The following is a 21,079-nucleotide window of genomic DNA, read 5'->3' on the forward strand; positions in this document are numbered from 1 at the left end:
TTAGCATTCAGCAGATAATTTGTGTAATAAACAAATAAGTTACACCTAACCAACTTTTCATTTTCAAATAAAACAATATATCGCTACTTACTTCCATAAAATCAAAGTTCTGTTGCATGTAAAACCAACTAAGCGCACATTTATATTTGCCGGACAACAATATATGTTTACTGCTGTATATCTACCATATTCAGTAAAAAGGTGATAAGTGTCTTTAATACAGTGTGATTTATTTTGATTTGCAGGTAAAACCAGGTAAGTGATTCCACCTGGATCTTAAATTTAGGTTTAATCAGCTAGGTCTCAACTTTTTCAAACTAATGATAGAATATTATTTCTGATATATGCATCTTTTATTAGCATATCGAATATCAAACACAACTGGTCCGATTCAAAATAAAGCACTAAACTTTAAAAACGTTTTTTCTTGATTTCGGTATTTCGACATTTACCTGGTTTTCGTAGTATACCGACGAATTTTTGTTGCAAATATAATATTTATGATATTTGCACAAGAACAACTAAAAAACAGGTTATGTCATTACCAAATTAGTAAATTAGACTTAAAATTCTATTAAAAGACAATAAACCATACAAACAAGTATTAAAAACTTACCGCATCTATTGAATAAGAGGATTTATCAAAACTACCACTATTGTAGTTTTAAATTATTCTAGTGAAATAAAATTTGCACTAAGTTCTAACACATTTAAGATAAAACTAAGTAATCCTAACGGTCATTTTGGTCATTCGATCTTATCGTAAGCGGCAATATATGCAAATGAAACCGACAAGATTTATGGCGGTTACTATCATCTGTCGGTACTACATTGCCGTTTACGATACCAAAGGCACAAAATGAGCTTGAAATGCGGTGGTTACGATAAAAATTAAATTAAATTTTAGACACTTAGGATGTTATTATGAGAAAAATAATTTTTAAATAGCTGTAAACTATCGTAAGGAACCATTTAAGAAATCCCATTTTCGGAAAATTGATGCTTACGATGTTTTGTCAAAAACCCGTCGATATATCAGTACAGTGGTTGCAAGAGGTTGAGGAATGATAATGTCATGAGGATGGCTTTAGAAGGATGGGTAGGCATAGTAACAGTAGATGGTAGAAAAATCTTCAATTTAAAGATTTGCTGATGACACTACACTTATAGCAGTAAATGAACAAGAAATGCCAGATCTCCTGAGAAAAGTTGACTTGAAAAGCATTAAAGTTGGTCTTAAAATTAATAAAGACAAGACGAACATAATGGTGACAGATTCAACACTATTCAGTTGGTAACAACTTGCAAGAATACCAAAGAGTAGATTGTAAAAATCAACTATCAAATCAACTATCTCAGATCTAGTATTAACTAACCATGGTAACGGTGTGGCAGAAGTTCAGAGATGCATTGGTATGGCAAAAAATGTGTTGAGTCACCTAACTAAAGTTTTGAATCTCTCAAAAAATCAAGATGTGATCGTTGAATGACCTGTATTCTCAATATTTCTATACAGGACAGAAAATTGGACTCTTTAAATAATAAACTGTAAACAAATAAATAATAAAAAAAAATACTGTCCCCAACATGTCTACAGCGAATTCTACAGTTTTTTGGTAACATAGTTCACACAGGTAATGATAATTATTTAGAGAGATTGATTGTTTCTGGAAACGTTCCGAGGAGAAGACCAAGAAAACAGTCACCATCCAGAAGGTCTGACCAAATTCAGAATTCAGTGGGCTACTCATTCCATGAAACCCTTGAGCAGATGAAGGAAGAGATCAATGGAGAAAATTTGTCCCTCTTATGAGTGGATCAATAACTAGGTTTAACACTAGAAAGTGGGAGGGGCCAATTTGGCTCCTGTTGAGATTTAAAGTTATTGTAGTTTTTTTATTTGAGGCAATATTAATTTCATATTTTATGACTTTTAATATTTTGATACAAAGCCTTATTTAACACAAAAAATATTGTTTACTAAATTTATTAAATGTTTTTTCTAACGAATCTACCATAGAAGTCTAAAAGGGCCAAATTGGGACTGTGTAAATTATTATCGTTTTCTGGGAAATTCGTCGAGCCTTTCTTTCAAATTCCTGTCGGATGGGTAAAATTATATTTATGTATGTTTATTGTAATTGGCTACCCTTATACTGGTACTGATCATCTACGTAATAAAGATACAATTGTTGGTGAACACAAGTGAACATTGTTGGTGTAGAGGACCAAATGACGCGTCTTTATACTAGAAAAGTAACTTCAAGACAATGGTCTATGTACGATGTGTTGGAAGCAATAAATGCATGGATTATTTATAAAGAAATAACTGGAAGTAGACTCAGTCTTCGTAAGTTTATTCTTCGGCTGTGTGAAGAATTATGGGCCCCATATCTTGCCTCCCGAAATCTGGAACTACGCCTAGCAACACCAGGTCTACCAACAACTATCACTGTTACTATCCAAAAACGAAAAAAATATCAGTTGACAATATTTTGTAAAGGAAATCATACTTCCAATCATTGCCACGGTTGTAACAAGGCAACGTGTGGCAAATATTAAAAAGTGCAAATTGTATGGTGTTCCGAATGTTTTTGATGGGCAGCGAATGTGTAAAACAATGAAAGTAAAAAATAAAATCAGATTCTACCGTCTAGAGTATATTTAATTTATTTAAACTGAGTTTTAATTGATTAAAGAATGTGGGGCCAAAATGATCCCTTCCGGCTTTCAAGGTAGGTATGCTAAACCAGACTTTCTAGTGTTAAGACATTAAGACAAATAATTAAGTTAAAAAAGAAAATTAGTTATAAACAAAATAGAAAGTATGAAAGAAGGCAACTGAGGCTCTAGATCAGGGGTGGGCAAATACTTTGTAGTGCGGGCCAAAATGAAATTTCAAAATGTCTTCCGGGCCAGAGAACTATACAGTGTACCGCGTTTTTGGTGGAGTTTTTTTTCTGCCCAAGAAATGTTTTTGGCAAAAATATTATAAGTATAATTGTAAAGCATTTGGACAAAGAAATTTGATTGTTAATAGATAGTTGTCTTACTTGGGTGTACATGCGAACATTTTGTGCCCAGTAAAAATATGTCACGTAATTTTTAAATAAATATGGTCAATCATATTATTTAGTAATAACAAAGATCCGGATAAAAAATGGAGATATTGAACAAGTGCACAAAATTGAATACTTAAGAGTCTTGATTACGGAAGATCTAAATCCGAAATCATAAATTCGATTATGAATAGAGCAATCAAGAGCAGTGTTTTTGAATATGAGGAAATTTTTGAATAACCAAAGACTCAATCTACAAATCCGATATCAGAATGGTAAAATGTTATATCCACTCTATTCTTTTTTATGGTGCCAAAACTCGCACTGTTAATGTTGACTAAATGAGAAAGCTGGTAGATTTTGAGATGTTTTAGGAGAATGGGAAGAGAACTTTTGACCATCATAAAAGGAGACAGACAGCATATTTGGAGCACATACTTAGAAATGATAAGTATGAGTTGGTGCAGCTAATTATTGGACTGTATTTAAGAAAATCTATTTTTCAATTATTCTCGTCGTGTTTGTAATAAGGGGAAAATGATTTAATAATTTCTTATTAAAATTTTCAGCAAATAATTTGAGTTTTGTCATAAATGGTTTGACGTTTGAGTGCATATTAAAAGCGAACTGGTTTTTTCCTTGTAGTTTATTTAGTTCATTCAAATATATTACGATATCTACAGAAAATGAGAAATCGTTTAATGCCTCATTTTGCAATTCAGGAAAATTATGTAGTTTTTCTTTTCTTGACAAGAAGGCTATTTTATCAATCAAATTAATATTGAAACCTGTCTCAAAACTTTATCGATGCTAAGGACGTCTCACAGTGTAATAAGGAATTTCTTAAGTCACTTTCAATTTCTCTCAAAAATTCAACAAACTGTCGGTGTGTAAAAATAATATATCTTTTTCTGGCTGCAACTCTTTTACTTCGTCGCTCATTCCTTTTAGTAAGCCCGTATTTTCCCTGTTAAGCTAGGACAACCATCCGTAGTAAAATGCTTACTATTTTGTTCCAAGTTAAATTTACTTTAACTGAACACTCTTCAACAGCGATAAAGAAGTATTCACTGGAAGTTGTATCTTTCATAGGATGCACACTAAGAACTTCCTTGCTAATTTCACATTTCTTGTTAATGCCTCGAACGAATATTAATAATTGACTTGTGTCAGCAATATCACAGGACTTATCTAAAGCCAGAGAACAATATGTAAAATCAGCAATTTTTGTTTTTAGCTGGTCAAGTAAATTTCCTGAAATACTATTGTTCTTCTCCAAAGGCTTACATTTTCTAAATATGTTTCTTTTCAGGACAACATCTAGACTTCTACCATGCATTGTTTAACAAATTCTGCTTCATTAAATGGTTTATAGAACTTAGCAATTTTGTGTGCAATAACATAACTTGCTTTTATAGTATATTTCCCGATATTACTTTTTTGGTAAAAATATTTTGTTGTTTATTCAAGTTTTTCGCCAAGTTTCCTACTTCTCTTTTAAGTTCTTTTAAAGTAGGGATATGGTTAGGGCTGCTCGAAATTATAATACCTATATTATTTATATATTTCATTATTTATATGAACACTATGCACACTAATTCTGTAGATTTCAACAAAGTCGCACAAGAGATTAAAAAAAATTGCTTGCGGGATTTTTCAATGGGCCGCATAAAGTAAGCAAAAGGGCCGAATCCGGCCCACGGGCCGGCTTTTGCCCACCTCTGCTCTAGATGGAGCAACTGAGGCTCTAGATGGGTCAACAACTAGACAATCCATGAGATTTCCACAATTTGAAAGTGAGAGGGGGAAGAGACTTCTTTTATTTAAAAAATGCAAATAAGACATTACAGCTGGTAGATAACTATTCTCAGTCTCCTTTAATCATCATCTGTAACAGTAAACATTAATGCCTACAAGCCAGATCACTACCTTCCTGCCCTGAGCCCTGAGCAAGGTTTATGAACCAAGGAAAGAAAGTAGCGCAAAAATTAAACATTAGGAGTACCAAACTGGAAAACCAAGCAGAAGAACAGGAAGCAACAGAAATGTATTGGCATGTGCTAAGACCCTCAACAGGTTGGAGAAACCAAAGATGATGATGATTTGTTAAAGGGTATCAGAAAAACAATTTCTTCAGTTGTCAAAAGATACCTGTTGCAACTTCTTACATACCTGTTGTCAAAACATACCTACCTGTTGCAACAGAGATACATTATTAAATAATGTAAGACATTTTCTTCACTCATTTACAACTTGGTGTAGGTGTAGGTATATTTATAATAATTATAGTTCACTTATTATTCATGAATCACTGAGCACTTAATCATGAATAATGAAAGTGTTTATCCATTACTTTTGATTAAAAACTTTCAATTTGTAAATACTATTTTATAATTGACTATAAAATTTCAAAAATAAACATTTACACCTTTGTTTTATGTTTTAATTGTTGTAGTTTTATTTTGTTTATAAACTACATGTGAATAATTCTAAATTTTTAAGTTGAGATTATTATCGTAATACGATTTAAAAATCTTCACTTATCTAACACCGCTCAAGTCATTTTGATAAGTTTTACAAGAGAGGGAAAAAACTGCATTATATTTTTTGTAATTTGTATTATATTTAAGAGTTTTAGTTAAAGATGATTTTTCATAAAATAGAAGTAATAATCAACAGTAATATTCATGTTTTTATTTTATTGTCATATTCTGACTAACAAAAAATAAGATGACATTATGGGTGGAATACTGAAAAGTGTATATCGTCGGCTTACTGCCAAAACCCACTAACTCCATTTTTAAAATTTTGAGAGATCTACTTTTTAAACTTTAATTTGAAATTGAAGATCGACTGAATTTAAAAAAATTATTTAAGAACTGAAAAATATGACAAAAATATTTTTCAGTTCTTAAATAATTTTTTTAAATTCAGTCGATCTTCAATTTCAAATTAAAGTTTAAAAAGTAGATCTCTCAAAATTTTAAAAATGGAGTTAGTGGGTTTTGGCAGTAAGCCGACGATATGTATAATGCAGTTTTACATGCAACAAGTATGCAATAGTATTCAAAATTAAAAATCGCCAAATATCAACTTGGGCGGTATTGTTAGAGAAGCATCAATATTGGATGTTTGTTTACACTTTACACCATGTTATAGGTGTATAAAAAGCATGTATTTACAGATCAATAATGTGATAATGCCAGCCAAAGTTGTCTGATTCTTAAAGTACCCTAGGAAAGCTCGATATATATATTAACAGAAGCTTTAGATCATCATCATTCTCTTTGCCCTATGAGGGGTTGGCTTCCCTAACTGCATTTCTCCACACAATTCTATCTTGGGTCATATCAATATTAATCCCCTTTACCAACATGTCCTGCCTAATCCTCTCCCCACACGTCTTCTTTGGTCTTCCTCTCCTACTCCTTCCAGTAATCTGCACTTCAGCTACTCTTCGTATTGGATGATTAAAGTCTCGACGTTGAACATGACCAAACCATCTCAACCTATGCTCTCATTTTGGCATCAATTGGTGCCACACCTAGACTTCCCCTAATATACTCATTTTTAATTTTATCCTTTCTTGTCACTCCACTCATCCATCTAAGCATTCTCATCTCCGCCACATGCATTTGTTGTTCCTCTTTCTTTTTCACTGCCCAACATTCAGTTCCCTACATCATAGCTGGTCTTATGGCTGTTTTATAGAATTTTCCTTTCAGCTTCATTGGAACTTTTCTGTCACACAACACACCACTCACTTCCTTCCACTTCATCCATCCAGCCCTAATTCTACTGCATGCATCTCCATCTATTTCTCCATTACTCTGTAATATCGATCCCAGGTACTTACTATTGCTTTTTACAATCAGTTCACCATCCAAAGATACCATTTTATTTGTAGTAACTCCATCCTTAAATGAACATTCCAAATACTCTGTCTTTGTCCTACTAAGTTTTAAACCTTTTTCCTCCAGAGCTTGTGTCCACTGTTCCAGTTTTTGTTCTAAGTCTCTTTCACTATTTCCTACTAACACGACATCATCAGCATACATTAAGCACCATGGAATGTTACCCTGTAGTTTCGCTGTTATCTGGTCCAAAACTAATGAGAATAAATACGGACTAAACACCGAGCCTTGGTGCAATCCTACTTTCACATGAAATTTCAGTCTCTCCCACACCTGTCCTAACACTAGTCGTTACTCCCTCATACATATCCCTCACAATCTTAACATATGCACCAGGAACTCCTTTCTTATTGAGTGCCCACCACAGAATCTCTCGAGGAACTCTATCATATTCTTTTTCAAGATCAATGAATACCATATGAGCATTTGTTTCTTTACTCCTGTCTTTTTCCATCAACTGCCTTATAATGAAAGCTATATAACAGAAGCTTTAGATCAATAACTAAAAAGACAATCTAACATGTAATTTAACTCTTTCAGGGGGAGAAATGCTACAGCAAATTTTACCTTATGTGGGCAGGATTAGAGAAAATCAATGAAAATGAGGTACGAAATATGTATCACTGCCCATTTCAGCGAATTTTTTCGTGGTACATTATGGGTAGCGTCGCCCCTGAAAAGGTTAAACCTGAGAGTAAAGAACCTTATTTTTCTAAAGAATGCACATTTAAAGCAGTATAACTGGCTGATGACCACTGACACACTCATAGACCACTTTAATAGCCTGTATACACAATAACGATTTAACGTAGAGATGTGACTGCAGTTCTTTGGTGTCGATTTATTGAATGTGTTGACACAAATTGATGCTGACATTGATTTTAACCAAAAATCTGTGTAGATCAGTATGCTTGGAACCTTCATAGTGTAAACACACACATTGAAGACGAGTTCATTCATTACAAAGCAATTAGTGAGCAGGTTGTTAACTAGTTGATTATACAAAAAATAGTTAAGAATCATGGCTTCCGAGAGCAGCGAAACAGAAGAAGAGGAAGAAATGGAAATGGATGATACCGGACAGTGGACAAAAGTGAAAAGGAAAAAACATTTGGATAATCCAGCAAAAAAAAGAATCACACAACCACAACTATCTCAACAGCAAGTGCAAGATATAATAATTGGACCACAATCTTCTGAAAACATAACACAACAAACTCAGCAAAACTCACAAAAAGATATCAACACTCCAAGTCATCAAAAAAAGGTAACTTACAACAACACACAAAACTATTCACTTCAAATGAAAACCATCAGTAATAAAAACTATAAACAAATTTTTTTTTTAACAACTCATCAAGAATTATCAAGGTTACAGTTGGCTAATTATTGGAGTGTTGGAGATCCAAACTCTTCTGATGTTATAATAAAAACTAGAAGTGGTTTTATTTTAAAAAGTAATCAGGATAATAAACACATTAAAACAAAGCTGAAATCATTAGTCCAGTCAAGTGTGGTCAAAGAATACAAAGAAACAAATTCTAACCAAAATCCATCAACACCACATAAATCACAAAACACAACTTTCGCCTGTGTTATATCATCAGTAGAATTGGATATTGAGGATACACATATAAAAGACCACCTTACCAATATCGGAATAACACACAGATACTGCAAAAGAATTACATCAAGAAAAACCGGAAAACTGACACCTCTGATTAGAATAATTACGGGAGATTACTCATCATTTCAAAAACTATTAAGCGAGGGAGTGTTCTTTAAGAACTACCACTATCCTGTTTATCCCAGTCAACCACCCGAACCTTCTCCTATCCCATGTTCTAAATGCTTACTATATACCCACACTACAGAGAACTGCACCACATCAATAAGCTGTAGGAAATGCCAAGGAAAACATTCAACACAAATGTGCACCTCTCCTCTTCCAGAAAAGTGTTTGTCGTGCAACGCCGAAGACCACCAAGCATGGTCACCTAAATGTCCTAACAGACCAACTAAACCTATCGAAGGAATTCCTAATGCGTGAATTAAGTCTATGAACAAAAAATCCTCCGAAATGCCATCAGAAATTACTGGTACGAGCAGAATACATTCACCAATGACATATCATGATCATATTATTGAAACATATACTAACAAACTAAATAATCCTAAAAATAAAGATCGTCAAGAAATCATAATTAAGCTAAAAAAGAGATTTGTACATCTATATAACATTGATACTACCCCAGTATTTAGCGGAAATCGACTATTTATACTCATGTTCGATCTGGAAAAACCAACCAATGACTCACCAACTATGCCACAGGAAGGCCTTGCAATATTTCAGGATAATGGCTCATAAGGTGAGGTTTCTTTATTCAAATATCAATAGTTTTCAACCAAAGAAATATTTAATATACAACTATTTACAAGCTAACAATATCGATAGTTTTATGTGTGTGGAAAGCAAAAATAAAGATTTTATTAACCCATATTTTGACTGGTCTATAATCCAACAAAAAGGAAATATATTAAACCAAAACTTCAGAGGAGGCAGTCTTATACAATCCAGAAAAACATGGAAGATGGGGAAAGAAAATCCTCCACGAATAAACAACCCTCTTAATAACTGCATTCATGTCTCATTTCCTTTTAAAGACTCCAAATTACATATTTTCGTAGTCTATATTCACAATTCCTCACTAATTGAAGAAACTATCTTCATTAAGGCATCCCTTTATGATTATTCAATAATAATTGGCGATTTTAACCCAAAATCAAGCCCCTCACGTATGAAGCAAATCAGAGGTTTTCTTCAAAGTTCTAATTTTTGTCAAATACCTACTCCTCCTACGTTTATAATGGCAGGTAACCCAAGCACAACTCCAGATATATTATTTTGTTCTAAAAATATTATAAATAATATCACAAATATACTTGTAACTCCAGATCTGGGAAGTGATCACTTGGCATTGCAATTTGATTTTAATCTACATCATGATCCTGACCACATTAATGAAATTAATCTTCCCAATATAGCAAAATGTAATGTACAAAATGTAAATAGTAGAATGAAAGAATTTTTGAATATAAGGCATGACATTTGCCCAAATTACATTAAAAATTTCAACACTATGTTGTCTAAATTAATAATAGAAAATTCGCCCAAACAGAAGAAATCACCCTTTAATTACAATCTTCCACCCTTCATTTTGTCTCTGATTAAATTGAAGAGACAGTTACTCAGGCAGATCCAAAAAAATGAGACACATGCATTAAAATCACAATTTAATGAACTAAACCAAGATATTCACAAACTTATATCACAATTTAAACAACATAAATGGATCCTAGCATGTAAAAGTATAAACTCCATGAAAGGAAAAACATACTGGAATGAAATAAAAAAACTGTCTAAATATAAATCGTTTAGACAACAGATTTCAGAACTGATATATGATGGCCAGACATATAGTACAGATGAAGAAAAATGTAGTGCTTTTGCTAGATACTTTGAAGAAACCTACAAATTTGATGAGGATGACAATTTTGATAGAGATACCTTAGAGGAGGTGGATAGTTGGTTTGGAAGTTTTTATGAAGATAGTCGTAATCTGAATGCTCTTCAGGACATCACAGAAGATGAATACGACGAGGCTCTATATAAAGGAAAAAATACAGCTCCAGGCAAAGATTCCATCAATCGTAAAATCCTTAGACAACTAGATCCAGATATTCATAAGGAGATAATGAGCATATATAACTATTGTATCATGAATCATTTCTTCCCTGATGAGTGGAAGACAGGCATTGTAATAGTTATCCCTAAACCTTATACTAACCATCAACTACCCCAAAATTACCGTCCAATCACCCTTCTCCCAGTAATTGGAAAAAATTTTGAGAGAATTATCCAAGGAAGATTATATAATGAATTAAACCAACATATTCCAGCACACCAGTTTGGATTTAGAGAAAAATCATCTACAATCCTTCCTCTTTCAATAGTAACATCCAATATACAGGCAGCAAGATTGCAAGGACTAAAGGCCGCTGGAGTTTTCTTGGACATCAAGAAGGCTTTTGACTCCGTTTGGCATAGAGGATTGTTATATAAACTTCACAGAATGAAATGCTCCCCTTCTCTAATATGGATTATTGACGAATTTCTTAGAAGACGCAGGTGTATAGTTAAGATCAATGAAACATATTCCCATTCATTTTCAGTGCAACAAGGAGTTCCACAAGGTTCACCACTCTCCCCTCTATTGTATAATCTCTATTGCAGTGACATATGCGACAATAGACTAACCAACACTAATTTGCTACAATTTGCTGATGACACTACAGTGATATCATATGGAAAAAATTTAACAAAGACAATGGACTTATTGCAGAGGCAGGTGGATGACACAATATCTTGGATGAATAAATGGAGATTAACAATAAATCCTTCTAAAACAAAACTAATAATATTTAACCATAGAATCCAAGATCACTCACCAACTATAAACATATGCGACAATATTATTAAACCCTCCCAAACTGTTAAGTATTTGGGAATAGAAATAGATAACAAATTGACGTTCAACCACCACACAGCAGTTATAAAAAGGAAAATTATAACTAGAGCAAAACACTTCAGAAGTTTAACATACAAGAATGAGGGAATTACGATTGAAACAGCAGCCAATATTTATAAAATGATTTGCAGGCCCATGCTGGAGTATGGTTCTGCAATTTTCTATAATTCTAAAGGCCCTGCCAAAAATAATATAAAAGTGGCTGAAACAACTAGCCTTCGACAAATTACTAGAATGCGTCATCCTGATAATCCACTTCACAATCCATCCAACAGAATGCTGTACGAGGAAACTGGAATTGAACCTATTAATGAGAGACTCAATAAGCTGTTTAATTATCTCTTTATTAATGACAGTAACAAAAATTTGATTGAGCCCCACATTGTGAAGATACCAGAGGACAGTGCACGTAGATGTCCAGGAAGAACTCTTTTTGAAGAAATCTGCTACACATCAAGACAATAAACAACTTTATTCAAGTCATCATCTGTATTGTAACTAATTGTCAGTGATATTGTGATTACCGCCACATACAAATATTTTTTTTTTTTTTTTTTAATTATTGTATTGTATTAATATTAACAAAAAACATATATTGTAATAATGTATATTAATTGTGTAAATTGGCTGAAAGACTTCGGTCGATGGCCTTTTGGTACATTGTATCAATAAAGTATGTCTCTCTCTCTCTCTCTGTGTAGATTTTGTCCGCACGTTCAATAAATCTACACCAAAACCGCACAGTCATATTGCAACGTTAAATTGTTGTCGTGCATATGGGCCATAAGGTGAGGCTATTCACACATTCCAATGCCTATCTTGAACAAACACCACATGGCTGGTACCACATCCTTAAAATGGTCCATTTAGTAACACAGTGCTACTGCCAACACGTGTTGAATCCCTCGTGGCGACACACTGTGATTGTGGGTACTGAACGGGTTAACTGATGACACTGGTTTCCAGTTTTCTATGCCATTTTTATAACCAGAAATTGTAAAGCACAAGTCTCCAAAGTAGATCATTATTTTAGATATGAACTTAGCTTTGAACATCTGATGTTAGTCCAGCCTAAGGTCTAGATGTCATATCATAATTTTGACACACTCAGCTGGAACCTCCTTACTAAATGTCCATCACAACTCTCAAAATGATACGTTTCATCAATATGTTTTTTATATAAAAATATTGATAATAAACGGATTAAAAAATTAATGCTGGATGGTTACAATAAGCGAGATAAATAATTCCTTTAACCATTTACAATAGTTTCACTAACTTTTAAAGTTTTAATTTTTTTAGATAATACAAAAAATGTTAAACAAACTGATAATGTTTAATAAAAAAAAAACAAAACTACATAATTTACAATTTACCTACAAATGTATGTGAATTGATGAGATCCATTAGCTAGATGTCACAATAAGTTTCTATAATTTAAGTGTTTCTATAATTGAAGGTATTTGGGAAAAGTATGATCCTGCTTTTTTTAGAAAATTTGTTAGTTATTGTATACAACTACAAAATATTATTTATAATATTGTTAATAACTAAAAGGTAGGCATACCCTCATCCTTTTCCTAGAGTTAGTAAGTATGGGACTGCCATCACTGTCCTCACTAGAATCTATCCTGTATCTTTTGGACTTCCTCTTGACTCTCTGGGAATGGGAAGAATTGGCTAAAATTGGACTACCGCTGGATGTACTTGCACTTGGACTGTCTTCCAATTGTCGCACTTTCCTCTTACGTTTTGGTCCGGCATCACTGTCTTCACTGCTGCTCATTTCTACGTATATACAACAGTCATTAGCACACCTATATTAATAATTTCAATTGGTAATTTACACTTTTAGAACTTCATTTATCTTAGGGATGTTTAATTTTAGAGTATATTTATATGTTTCTACAATCTTAACAACTTTACAAAGAGAGTTGACAAGTTTCATTTATCTCCGCCAATGCCAATATGGCGTAATACAGATCATTACAGTTATTCCTTTCCTCTTCCATTAATTAGAATCTGCGACGGTAGAAAGAACTAGACTTACCTTGAACATAAGATCGACAAAGAAGTAAGCTACTTTTATTTATAACCGAGAACTCGGCGAAGAGAAACAGAACATAGAATTCCTTCAGGAAAGAAAAGAAGACCACGCTGACCACGAGTAAAGTGATTGAAGTCAATGAAACTTGTAAAGAGAGATAGAACAATAAATAGAAGTGTATACACCTCCTTGGTCCTCTGATAGTAGGAAACAATTAATCCATTGCGCCTAAAACTTAGTTAATTTATTAAAACTAAAAAAACCTTATAAACAAATTCTAAATTATGATCTTAGGTATTAAAAGAAATCATTTTGGGAGTTTATTGTTATAATAGTTTAATATTGTTTTACATCAGACTACCGTATTGACGGCCTATTAGTCACTAGTTTCTTTAATCAATATTTGTTGACACTATTGACAGTTAGATGACATTTAAGTGTATAGTTTTATGTATTGTGTCTCGCTTACTCTTATTAAATCTCCAACTATTGCACTTCTAATAGAACTACTCAGCACTGATTGAATAATGAGAAATAGTACGAAATCTACGAAACGAACAAAGCACTATATTTGACTATTTAGAGGTGAGGTCATTAGAAGGTTTTTAATATTTTGCGTATAAAATATTAAATATTAAAATCCGCAAAAATGCAGGGTATGTCATTGAAATCTCTTGCAAAACATAAAGCTGTAAGTATTCCTAATAACTGTATATAAAGTTTTCCCCATTTAAATCACACTCGGATATAACCTAATATTAGCCCTATTATGTCATTATATTTTCCTTTGTAATTTATTATATTTTACGTTTCAGTTAATTCCTCTATATTTCTGTGTCGCTTTGGGATGTGCTGGTGCAGCTTTCTACACCACTAGATTGGCTTTAAGAAATCCCGATGTCCAATGGAGTAGATCAGGGGACATTTCTAATGAAGAATTTAGGCAGAAGCAATATAAGGTAACTACTCTATGGGTACTTTCGGACGACCTCAGCGGCTGACTGTAAGCACAAAGCGGCTTAGTGGTTGTAGCCAACAGCAATAAGGAACGCTTAGTAAATCACACAGTGGCTGACTTCCACCTAACGCTACCGCTTACTCAGATGTCCAGCCGCTGTGGTCTTCCGAACCTAGCGTATGAAATGTTATTGTGGCCTTAAATTCATACTGAATGTGAAATATTTTTACAGTTCTATTCACCCAATGTTGATTATTCTAAAATGGAAAGTCCAGCTCCAAAGTATTAGGATGACTGAAGAATAGTGATTCGTAGATGTATTGTATATGTTTCTAAATAAATTATAATTGCTAAGATTTGTCTTGTTAAATTCAATAAATAACATTAACCAAACTTCAAATTTTTTCCATAATGTACCAAATATTAAGCTGTTATACACTTAGATATTATTATAGTGACATGCTAACTATTGCTTGCTTGTGAGTCAGAGAACACCAGAAACTTAGGTATCAACAAAAAGTTGTTCTGAAAAAGGCTTTGGATCATAACAAGTTAATGTCACTGATGAGATAACTGAAGGTGTTAAAGCCAAAGTGGTTAAATCATATTTTTGAACTGACGTAAGTCTTCGTCTTGCTTTATAATCTTGAGATACAGAGCTCTTGTCATCAGGAAAATTGGTGTAAATTTTTACAGTAAAGTAATACAGTAAAAACCAGGGTTGGGCTGATTAAAATCATGATTTAAATCGCTTGATTTTTAAAATTAAAATCATAATTTAAATCAATTTTTTTCTTTTTTATTCAGAACCAGATAACAACATAATATAAAAGTTTTCTCAAAGATCAAAAGAAGTATCTGCTTTTAGCAAAAACAACAAAAAATAAGTACATAATTCCAAATTCTTAAACTAAACATAACACCTAAATTTTATTACTGTATATTTTCAGTCTATTCATTTTCGTTATACAATTTAAACAAAAACACGAGTTTTCCTCCTTTTTCTATGCCTAATCTGTTTCTAATATCCGAGTGTACAAGACCAAAAGAGCTAAATACGCGTTCTACTGAAGCTAAAGAAGCAGTTGCACACAGGAACTGTTTTATTATTGGCAACTGTTTCAAGATTTCCGGCTCATCTTTTTGTGATAGCCACCATTGTAGTCCGTTTACATTTTTTATTACTTCGTCCGAAAACATAACTTGCTTAAATGGAGCACTGCGGGCATTTAACTTTATTACTAAAGGTAACAGTCCAGTGTTTTCATATAACTCATTAATTGTTTCTAAAGCTATATTCTTTTCTTCTGGTGTTAACTGGTATTTTGTTTTTTGTGGATTCAACATATACGCTATAAAATGATATGGCGTTAGTGCTTGCTTATATCGATTATTAAATTGTTGTGTTTTTTGTAATGGTAATTCCACAGATTCATCAAAGATATATTGTACATGGTTCCACTGCTCTACAGCATCTGCGATAGTAGCATTTTTCCTCTGCACAGTATCAAGAGCAACTGATATAGGTTTTAAAATGTTTAAATAATCTTGCGCTGCATGTTTAATCGCAATATTTGAAACTTTTCGGGAAATAGTGGAATCAATCTCCTTTTTATTTTCTTCGCAGATTTTTAATATGATGTCCCACTGAGTGACATACATCTCTAAGCAGTCGCCAAGGCTATTCCATCGCACATCGCTTGGAAGGACTAAAGCGCTGCTAAGCGCTAAGTCTTTGGACTAACCCGTGAATATCTTTCCTGCAGTTTCTACAAATAGCCCTACACCCCAATTTATTTGGATTTGTTGTCTTAATATAGAACTGCTATTGGGTCCTCTTTTCTTCCACTCATTTTACTTTATTTTTATTTATATGTTTTCACTTCACTTAACTAACCTAACTAGCGAAATGCGTGAAATTTGAAATTGTTGGGCAACGTCAATTTATAGGTTGAGAAGGAAAACAAGCCTCGACAGGAATATTCTTGCAAAAAGCACAACAAACGCGTTCGTGTTCGTGCCTCGCCTCACTCGGCACTGTATAGCGAGTGTATATAGGACAGAAGGAAAACAAATCGCGACAAGAATTTTCTCGCAAGAAGCGCAACAAATGCGTTGTCACAAGTTTTTGAGCCGCAAATTGTATTATAATTTTTAGACTTATACATTAAAATAATTAACAATAATTTCAAAGAATCAAAATGTTCAAATTTTATATTCAAATTTAAAAAATCAAAAAAATCAAATAAATCGTGATTTTTTTAAAAAAATCAATGGTTTTTGATTTTTTTAATAAAAATCAGATTTTGCCCCACCCTGGTAAAAACTTACACCACCTTCCCTTTTAAGAGAACTGTATATCAAGATTATAAAACAATACTTACCTACATCATTTCAATAATATGACTTACACACCTTGGATTACCCTCAACTATTGCTTGCGTAAGCATACAAAAACAGGTGTAACGGTGTAACCAGGATGATCCTAAGGGGGGGATTACAACTACATATTTGATGGTCTCTGAGGGGTATGGAATAGTAATGGTGTTAAGCGTATAGAGCTCAAAGTACATCCACATGGGGGGGGGGGGTTATCTAACCCTCCCCTGGTTACGCCACTGTACAAAAAGGAGATAATAATCATTTTGATTCGTGATTCTCACAGCTCACCTCAGTCAAAAGGGTAATAGAAAATGAATGCTTATACAGGGTGAGTCATGAGGAACTGTACATACTCCTACCTCATATAGAGGCCCCTATGGGGAATAACAAATGACCATTAAAAGTGTCTGCTCCCATTGTTTAATAATATACAGGGCAAGTTTCGCATTTTGACAGAAATTTGTATTTGTCATAATTTTTGAACGGTCAGAACGATGTGTTTATTATTTTGGTCAATCGTTACACTATTACCACCTAATCAACTGAATTATTCAAAATAGAAAAAAGTCAGGTCCGGCTATAAAAAATTAGTTCGTTTGGGTCTTAGAAAAAATTTCACCCTGTATACGCTTTTTGAAAACTCTAATATGAATTTTACAACTTAGACAAATAGGCAATTAAAATGGCATATTTATTTTTTCCCCACACGATTACTTAATTTTTTATAAAAAAATCAAATTTGACTATGAATTAAAAGTTTGGTAAAGTGAACCATAGATTTAAAAAAATTTACTTTTATTACAAAAATTAATTTTTTGAAGTTATACTTCTTTAGGCGCGATTGAGATTGAGGGTGAATTTATATTAATCTGCGCGCATGCGCACACCGACAGTATGGTATTAGTCGTTATACGGGCTCTGATTAGGTGTTGAAATGATCTGTCAATAATAAATAATTGTTCAATATGAAGGTAAACAAATGTATAATATATTAGTTTTATTAACAAAAAAGTTTATAATTGTAGTGACTTTAAAACAGTTTTTAAAAGCAACAGGTACGTAATAATTGTAAATGTATCATAGGTACCTACCTATTTGAACCTACCAAAATACATAGTATGTAATACTTTTATTTACATAATTTGATTACCATCAAAATTTCTATCAATATTCACCTAATATATTGTTTTCTTACTCTATGTTTTGTTGTATTTTTTCAATTCTAAATCATTTCAATTCAAAATCAAAATAATTTGATTTAATTCAAAAATGTCAAAAGTTTAATCCGTTTAGTTAGTCGATCTTCGCACATAATGACACATTGTCTCCGTGGCGAAGCGTTTAAGGCGAATGAACCCCAATACCAACCGCGCTGATAAGCTGGTTCGAATCCCAATAGAAACTTTTATTTTTTTATTTCTTTTATACATTTTATGATTGTAAGTATATTTATTATATAATTTTATTTTCAGAAAATACGTATTTAGTTAAAAAAATTTCCGACAATTAATGTTCAGAAATCATTTGTGGCATTTTTAATGTGTTTGTGTGTGTTTTATTCTTTTATTATTTTAATTTTTGGCACTGTTTTAATAAAAATGTTTGAGAAGTAGTAAGTATAAATTAGTTTAATATTTAAATAAAATATAAATAAAAAGTATATTAATTTCGTTTAAATCATATAATAGAAGTATAACTTCTTACGTGCGTACAAAGTACACACACATTCTTTTTTTTTAAACAAATATTTAATTTATGTTACCACCCAATCAACTAATTTATTCAAACTAAAAAAAAATCAGGTCCGGCTTTAGAAAATTAGTTCGTTTGGGTCTTAAAAAAAATTCACCCTGTATACGCTTTTTGAAAACTATAATATGAATTTTACAAATTAGACAAATGGGCAATTACAATGGCATATTTATTTTTTCCCCACACGATTACTTAATTTTATATTAAAAAATCAAATTTGTCAAAATCGCAATTTTACCATAAAAATAAAAAAAATAAGCAACGTTTTTCTTAAAATTAAAAGTTTCACCACTTTTTTTTATAACACGTCTAGATCTAAAACATAACACTTTTCTTTGGACTCTATAGTTTAACATAGACGTGATCAAATAGATAAATTTTCAATTTTTTCACTTAATTTTTGCGATTTAACTTTGCAATTCACGAATCTGCCCCTTTTATTTTTAAAAATTCATAACTTTTACGAGAAGAAGACTGAAAGTCTACAACAATTTTCAGAGTCTTCAAATGGTAAGAGATACCTATGTGCTGTAAAAATTTCAGAAAAAAAATATTAAAATGGAATAGTGTTGTAGCGAGTTAAACCGTGATTTAATTTTTTTTTTTCATTTTTAGGTTAAAATTCCGATTTTGACAAATTTGATTTTTTAATAAAAAATTAAGTAATAAAGGAAAAAAATAAATATGCCATTTTAATTGCCTATTTGTCGAATTTGTAAAATTCATATTAGAGTTTTCAAAAAGCGTAAACAGGGTGAAATTTTTTCTAAGACCAAAACGAACTAATTCTTTAAATCCGGGCCTGATTTTTTTCTAGTTTGAATAAATCAGTTGATTGGGTGGTAACATAAATTAAATATTTGTTCAAAAAAAATTAATTTTTGTAATAAAAGTTAATTTTTTTTAAATCTATGGTTCACTTTACCAAACTTTTAATTATTCATAGTCAAATTTGATTTTTTTATAAAAAATTAAGTAATCGTGTGGGGAAAAAATAAATATGACATTTTAATTGCCTATTTGTCTAATTTGTAAAATTCATATTAGAGTTTTCAAAAAGCGTATACAGGGTTAAATTTTTTCTAAGACGCAAACGAAAACATTTTTTAAAGCCGGACCTGATTTTTTTCTAGTTTGAATAAATCAGTTGATTGGGTGGTAACATAAATTAAATATGTATGTATTTGTTTAAAAAAAATTAATTTTTGTAATAAAAGTTAATTTTTTTTAAATCTATAGTTCACTTTACCAAACTTTTAATTCATAGTCATTTTAATTGCCTATTTGTCTAATTTGTAAAATTCATATTAGAGTTTTCAAAAAGCGTATACAGGGTGAAATTTTTTTTAAGACACAAACGACCTAATTTTTTAAAGCCGGACCTGATTTTTTTCTAGTTTGAATAAATCAGTTGATTATTTGATAATAGTGTAACGATTGACCAAAATAAGAGACACATTGATCTGACCGTTCAAAAATTATGACGAATACAAATTTCTGTCAAAATGTGAAACTAGCCCTGTATATTATTAAACAATGGGAGCAGACACTTTTTAATGGTCATTTGTTATTCCCCATAGGAGCCTCTATATGAGGTAGGAGTATGTACAGTTCCTCATGACTCACCCTTTAGGAATATCAGCATACAATTAATGGCAAGAGACAAAAAACTTTCTACTAAAATCACAATAAAGATGCACTATGAAATCAAACAAACCAAGACACATTGAATGTTACGAGGAGCACTCCCAAATCATGATTTACAATGTATAAACTTTGTAAATCATGATTTCTGATTTACAATGTATATATAAATTGTAAATCATGGCTTGGGAGTACTCCTTGTAACATTCAACCCGTCTTGGTTTGTTTATATTTCTAGTGCATCTTTATTGTGATTTTAGTATAGTTAGTGTCGTAAGAAAGGCATCAAATACCTGTGCTTTTCAGATAAAACTATCCACCTTAAATAATTTTTGAACCACTGACTTTTAGAAAAAGCGCAAAAACACATCGAAGAATATTTGAAGGGGGAGGCATTATGCCATATTTTACCTTTCCGGGAAAGGCATCCTCACACCCCTCGTATCCCTTATTTGCTTTTAAATTACTTCCACCTCATTCCGCCTTCATTCTCCTCTTTGTACTGATTTCAAAAATGTATAACACATGATGCTTAAAATGATTAGTTTATGAGAAAAATAAATACAAAACTCAAGAAAACTGAATTAAAAAAAATATAAAAAAAAAAAATGAAAAACCATTTTCAATTTCGTTGCAAAACGAAAATACAGCCGAACCATATTCCAGTCCAATCAGAGAGTGCTGCAAGCACCTCTACCGGTTTCGAAACTTATTAGTCTCTCATCAGGAGGCAC

The 21,079-nt window shown here is 32.2% G+C and overlaps 2 protein-coding genes across 2 annotated transcripts in view; one reads left to right on the forward strand and one right to left on the reverse strand.

Moving 5' to 3' along the window:
- The window catches only part of LOC114348880 (PHD and RING finger domain-containing protein 1), a 59,916-nt gene extending 46,093 nt beyond the window's left edge, over positions 1-13,823 (reverse strand). Inside the window, exons 1-2 of the mRNA XM_028299347.2 lie at positions 13,613-13,823; positions 13,130-13,350 (exon numbers count right to left, since the gene is read on the reverse strand). Coding sequence (XP_028155148.2) covers positions 13,130-13,348 — 219 coding nt within the window. The 5' untranslated portion in view covers positions 13,349-13,350; positions 13,613-13,823. The remainder of the gene's footprint in view (positions 1-13,129; positions 13,351-13,612) is intronic.
- A 254-nt stretch (positions 13,824-14,077) lies between these two features.
- Positions 14,078-14,960, forward strand: LOC114348892 (cytochrome c oxidase subunit NDUFA4). The gene is made up of 3 exons (XM_028299355.2): positions 14,078-14,300; positions 14,425-14,568; positions 14,800-14,960. Exons 1-3 carry the CDS (start codon positions 14,259-14,261, stop codon positions 14,854-14,856), a joined length of 243 nt encoding a protein of 80 aa, XP_028155156.1. The 5' UTR covers positions 14,078-14,258; the 3' UTR covers positions 14,857-14,960.
- The last annotated feature ends 6,119 nt before the right edge of the window (positions 14,961-21,079 follow it).

Source organism: Diabrotica virgifera, chromosome 7, assembly GCF_917563875.1.
Source record: "Diabrotica virgifera virgifera chromosome 7, PGI_DIABVI_V3a".
NCBI lineage: Eukaryota > Metazoa > Arthropoda > Insecta > Coleoptera > Chrysomelidae > Diabrotica > Diabrotica virgifera.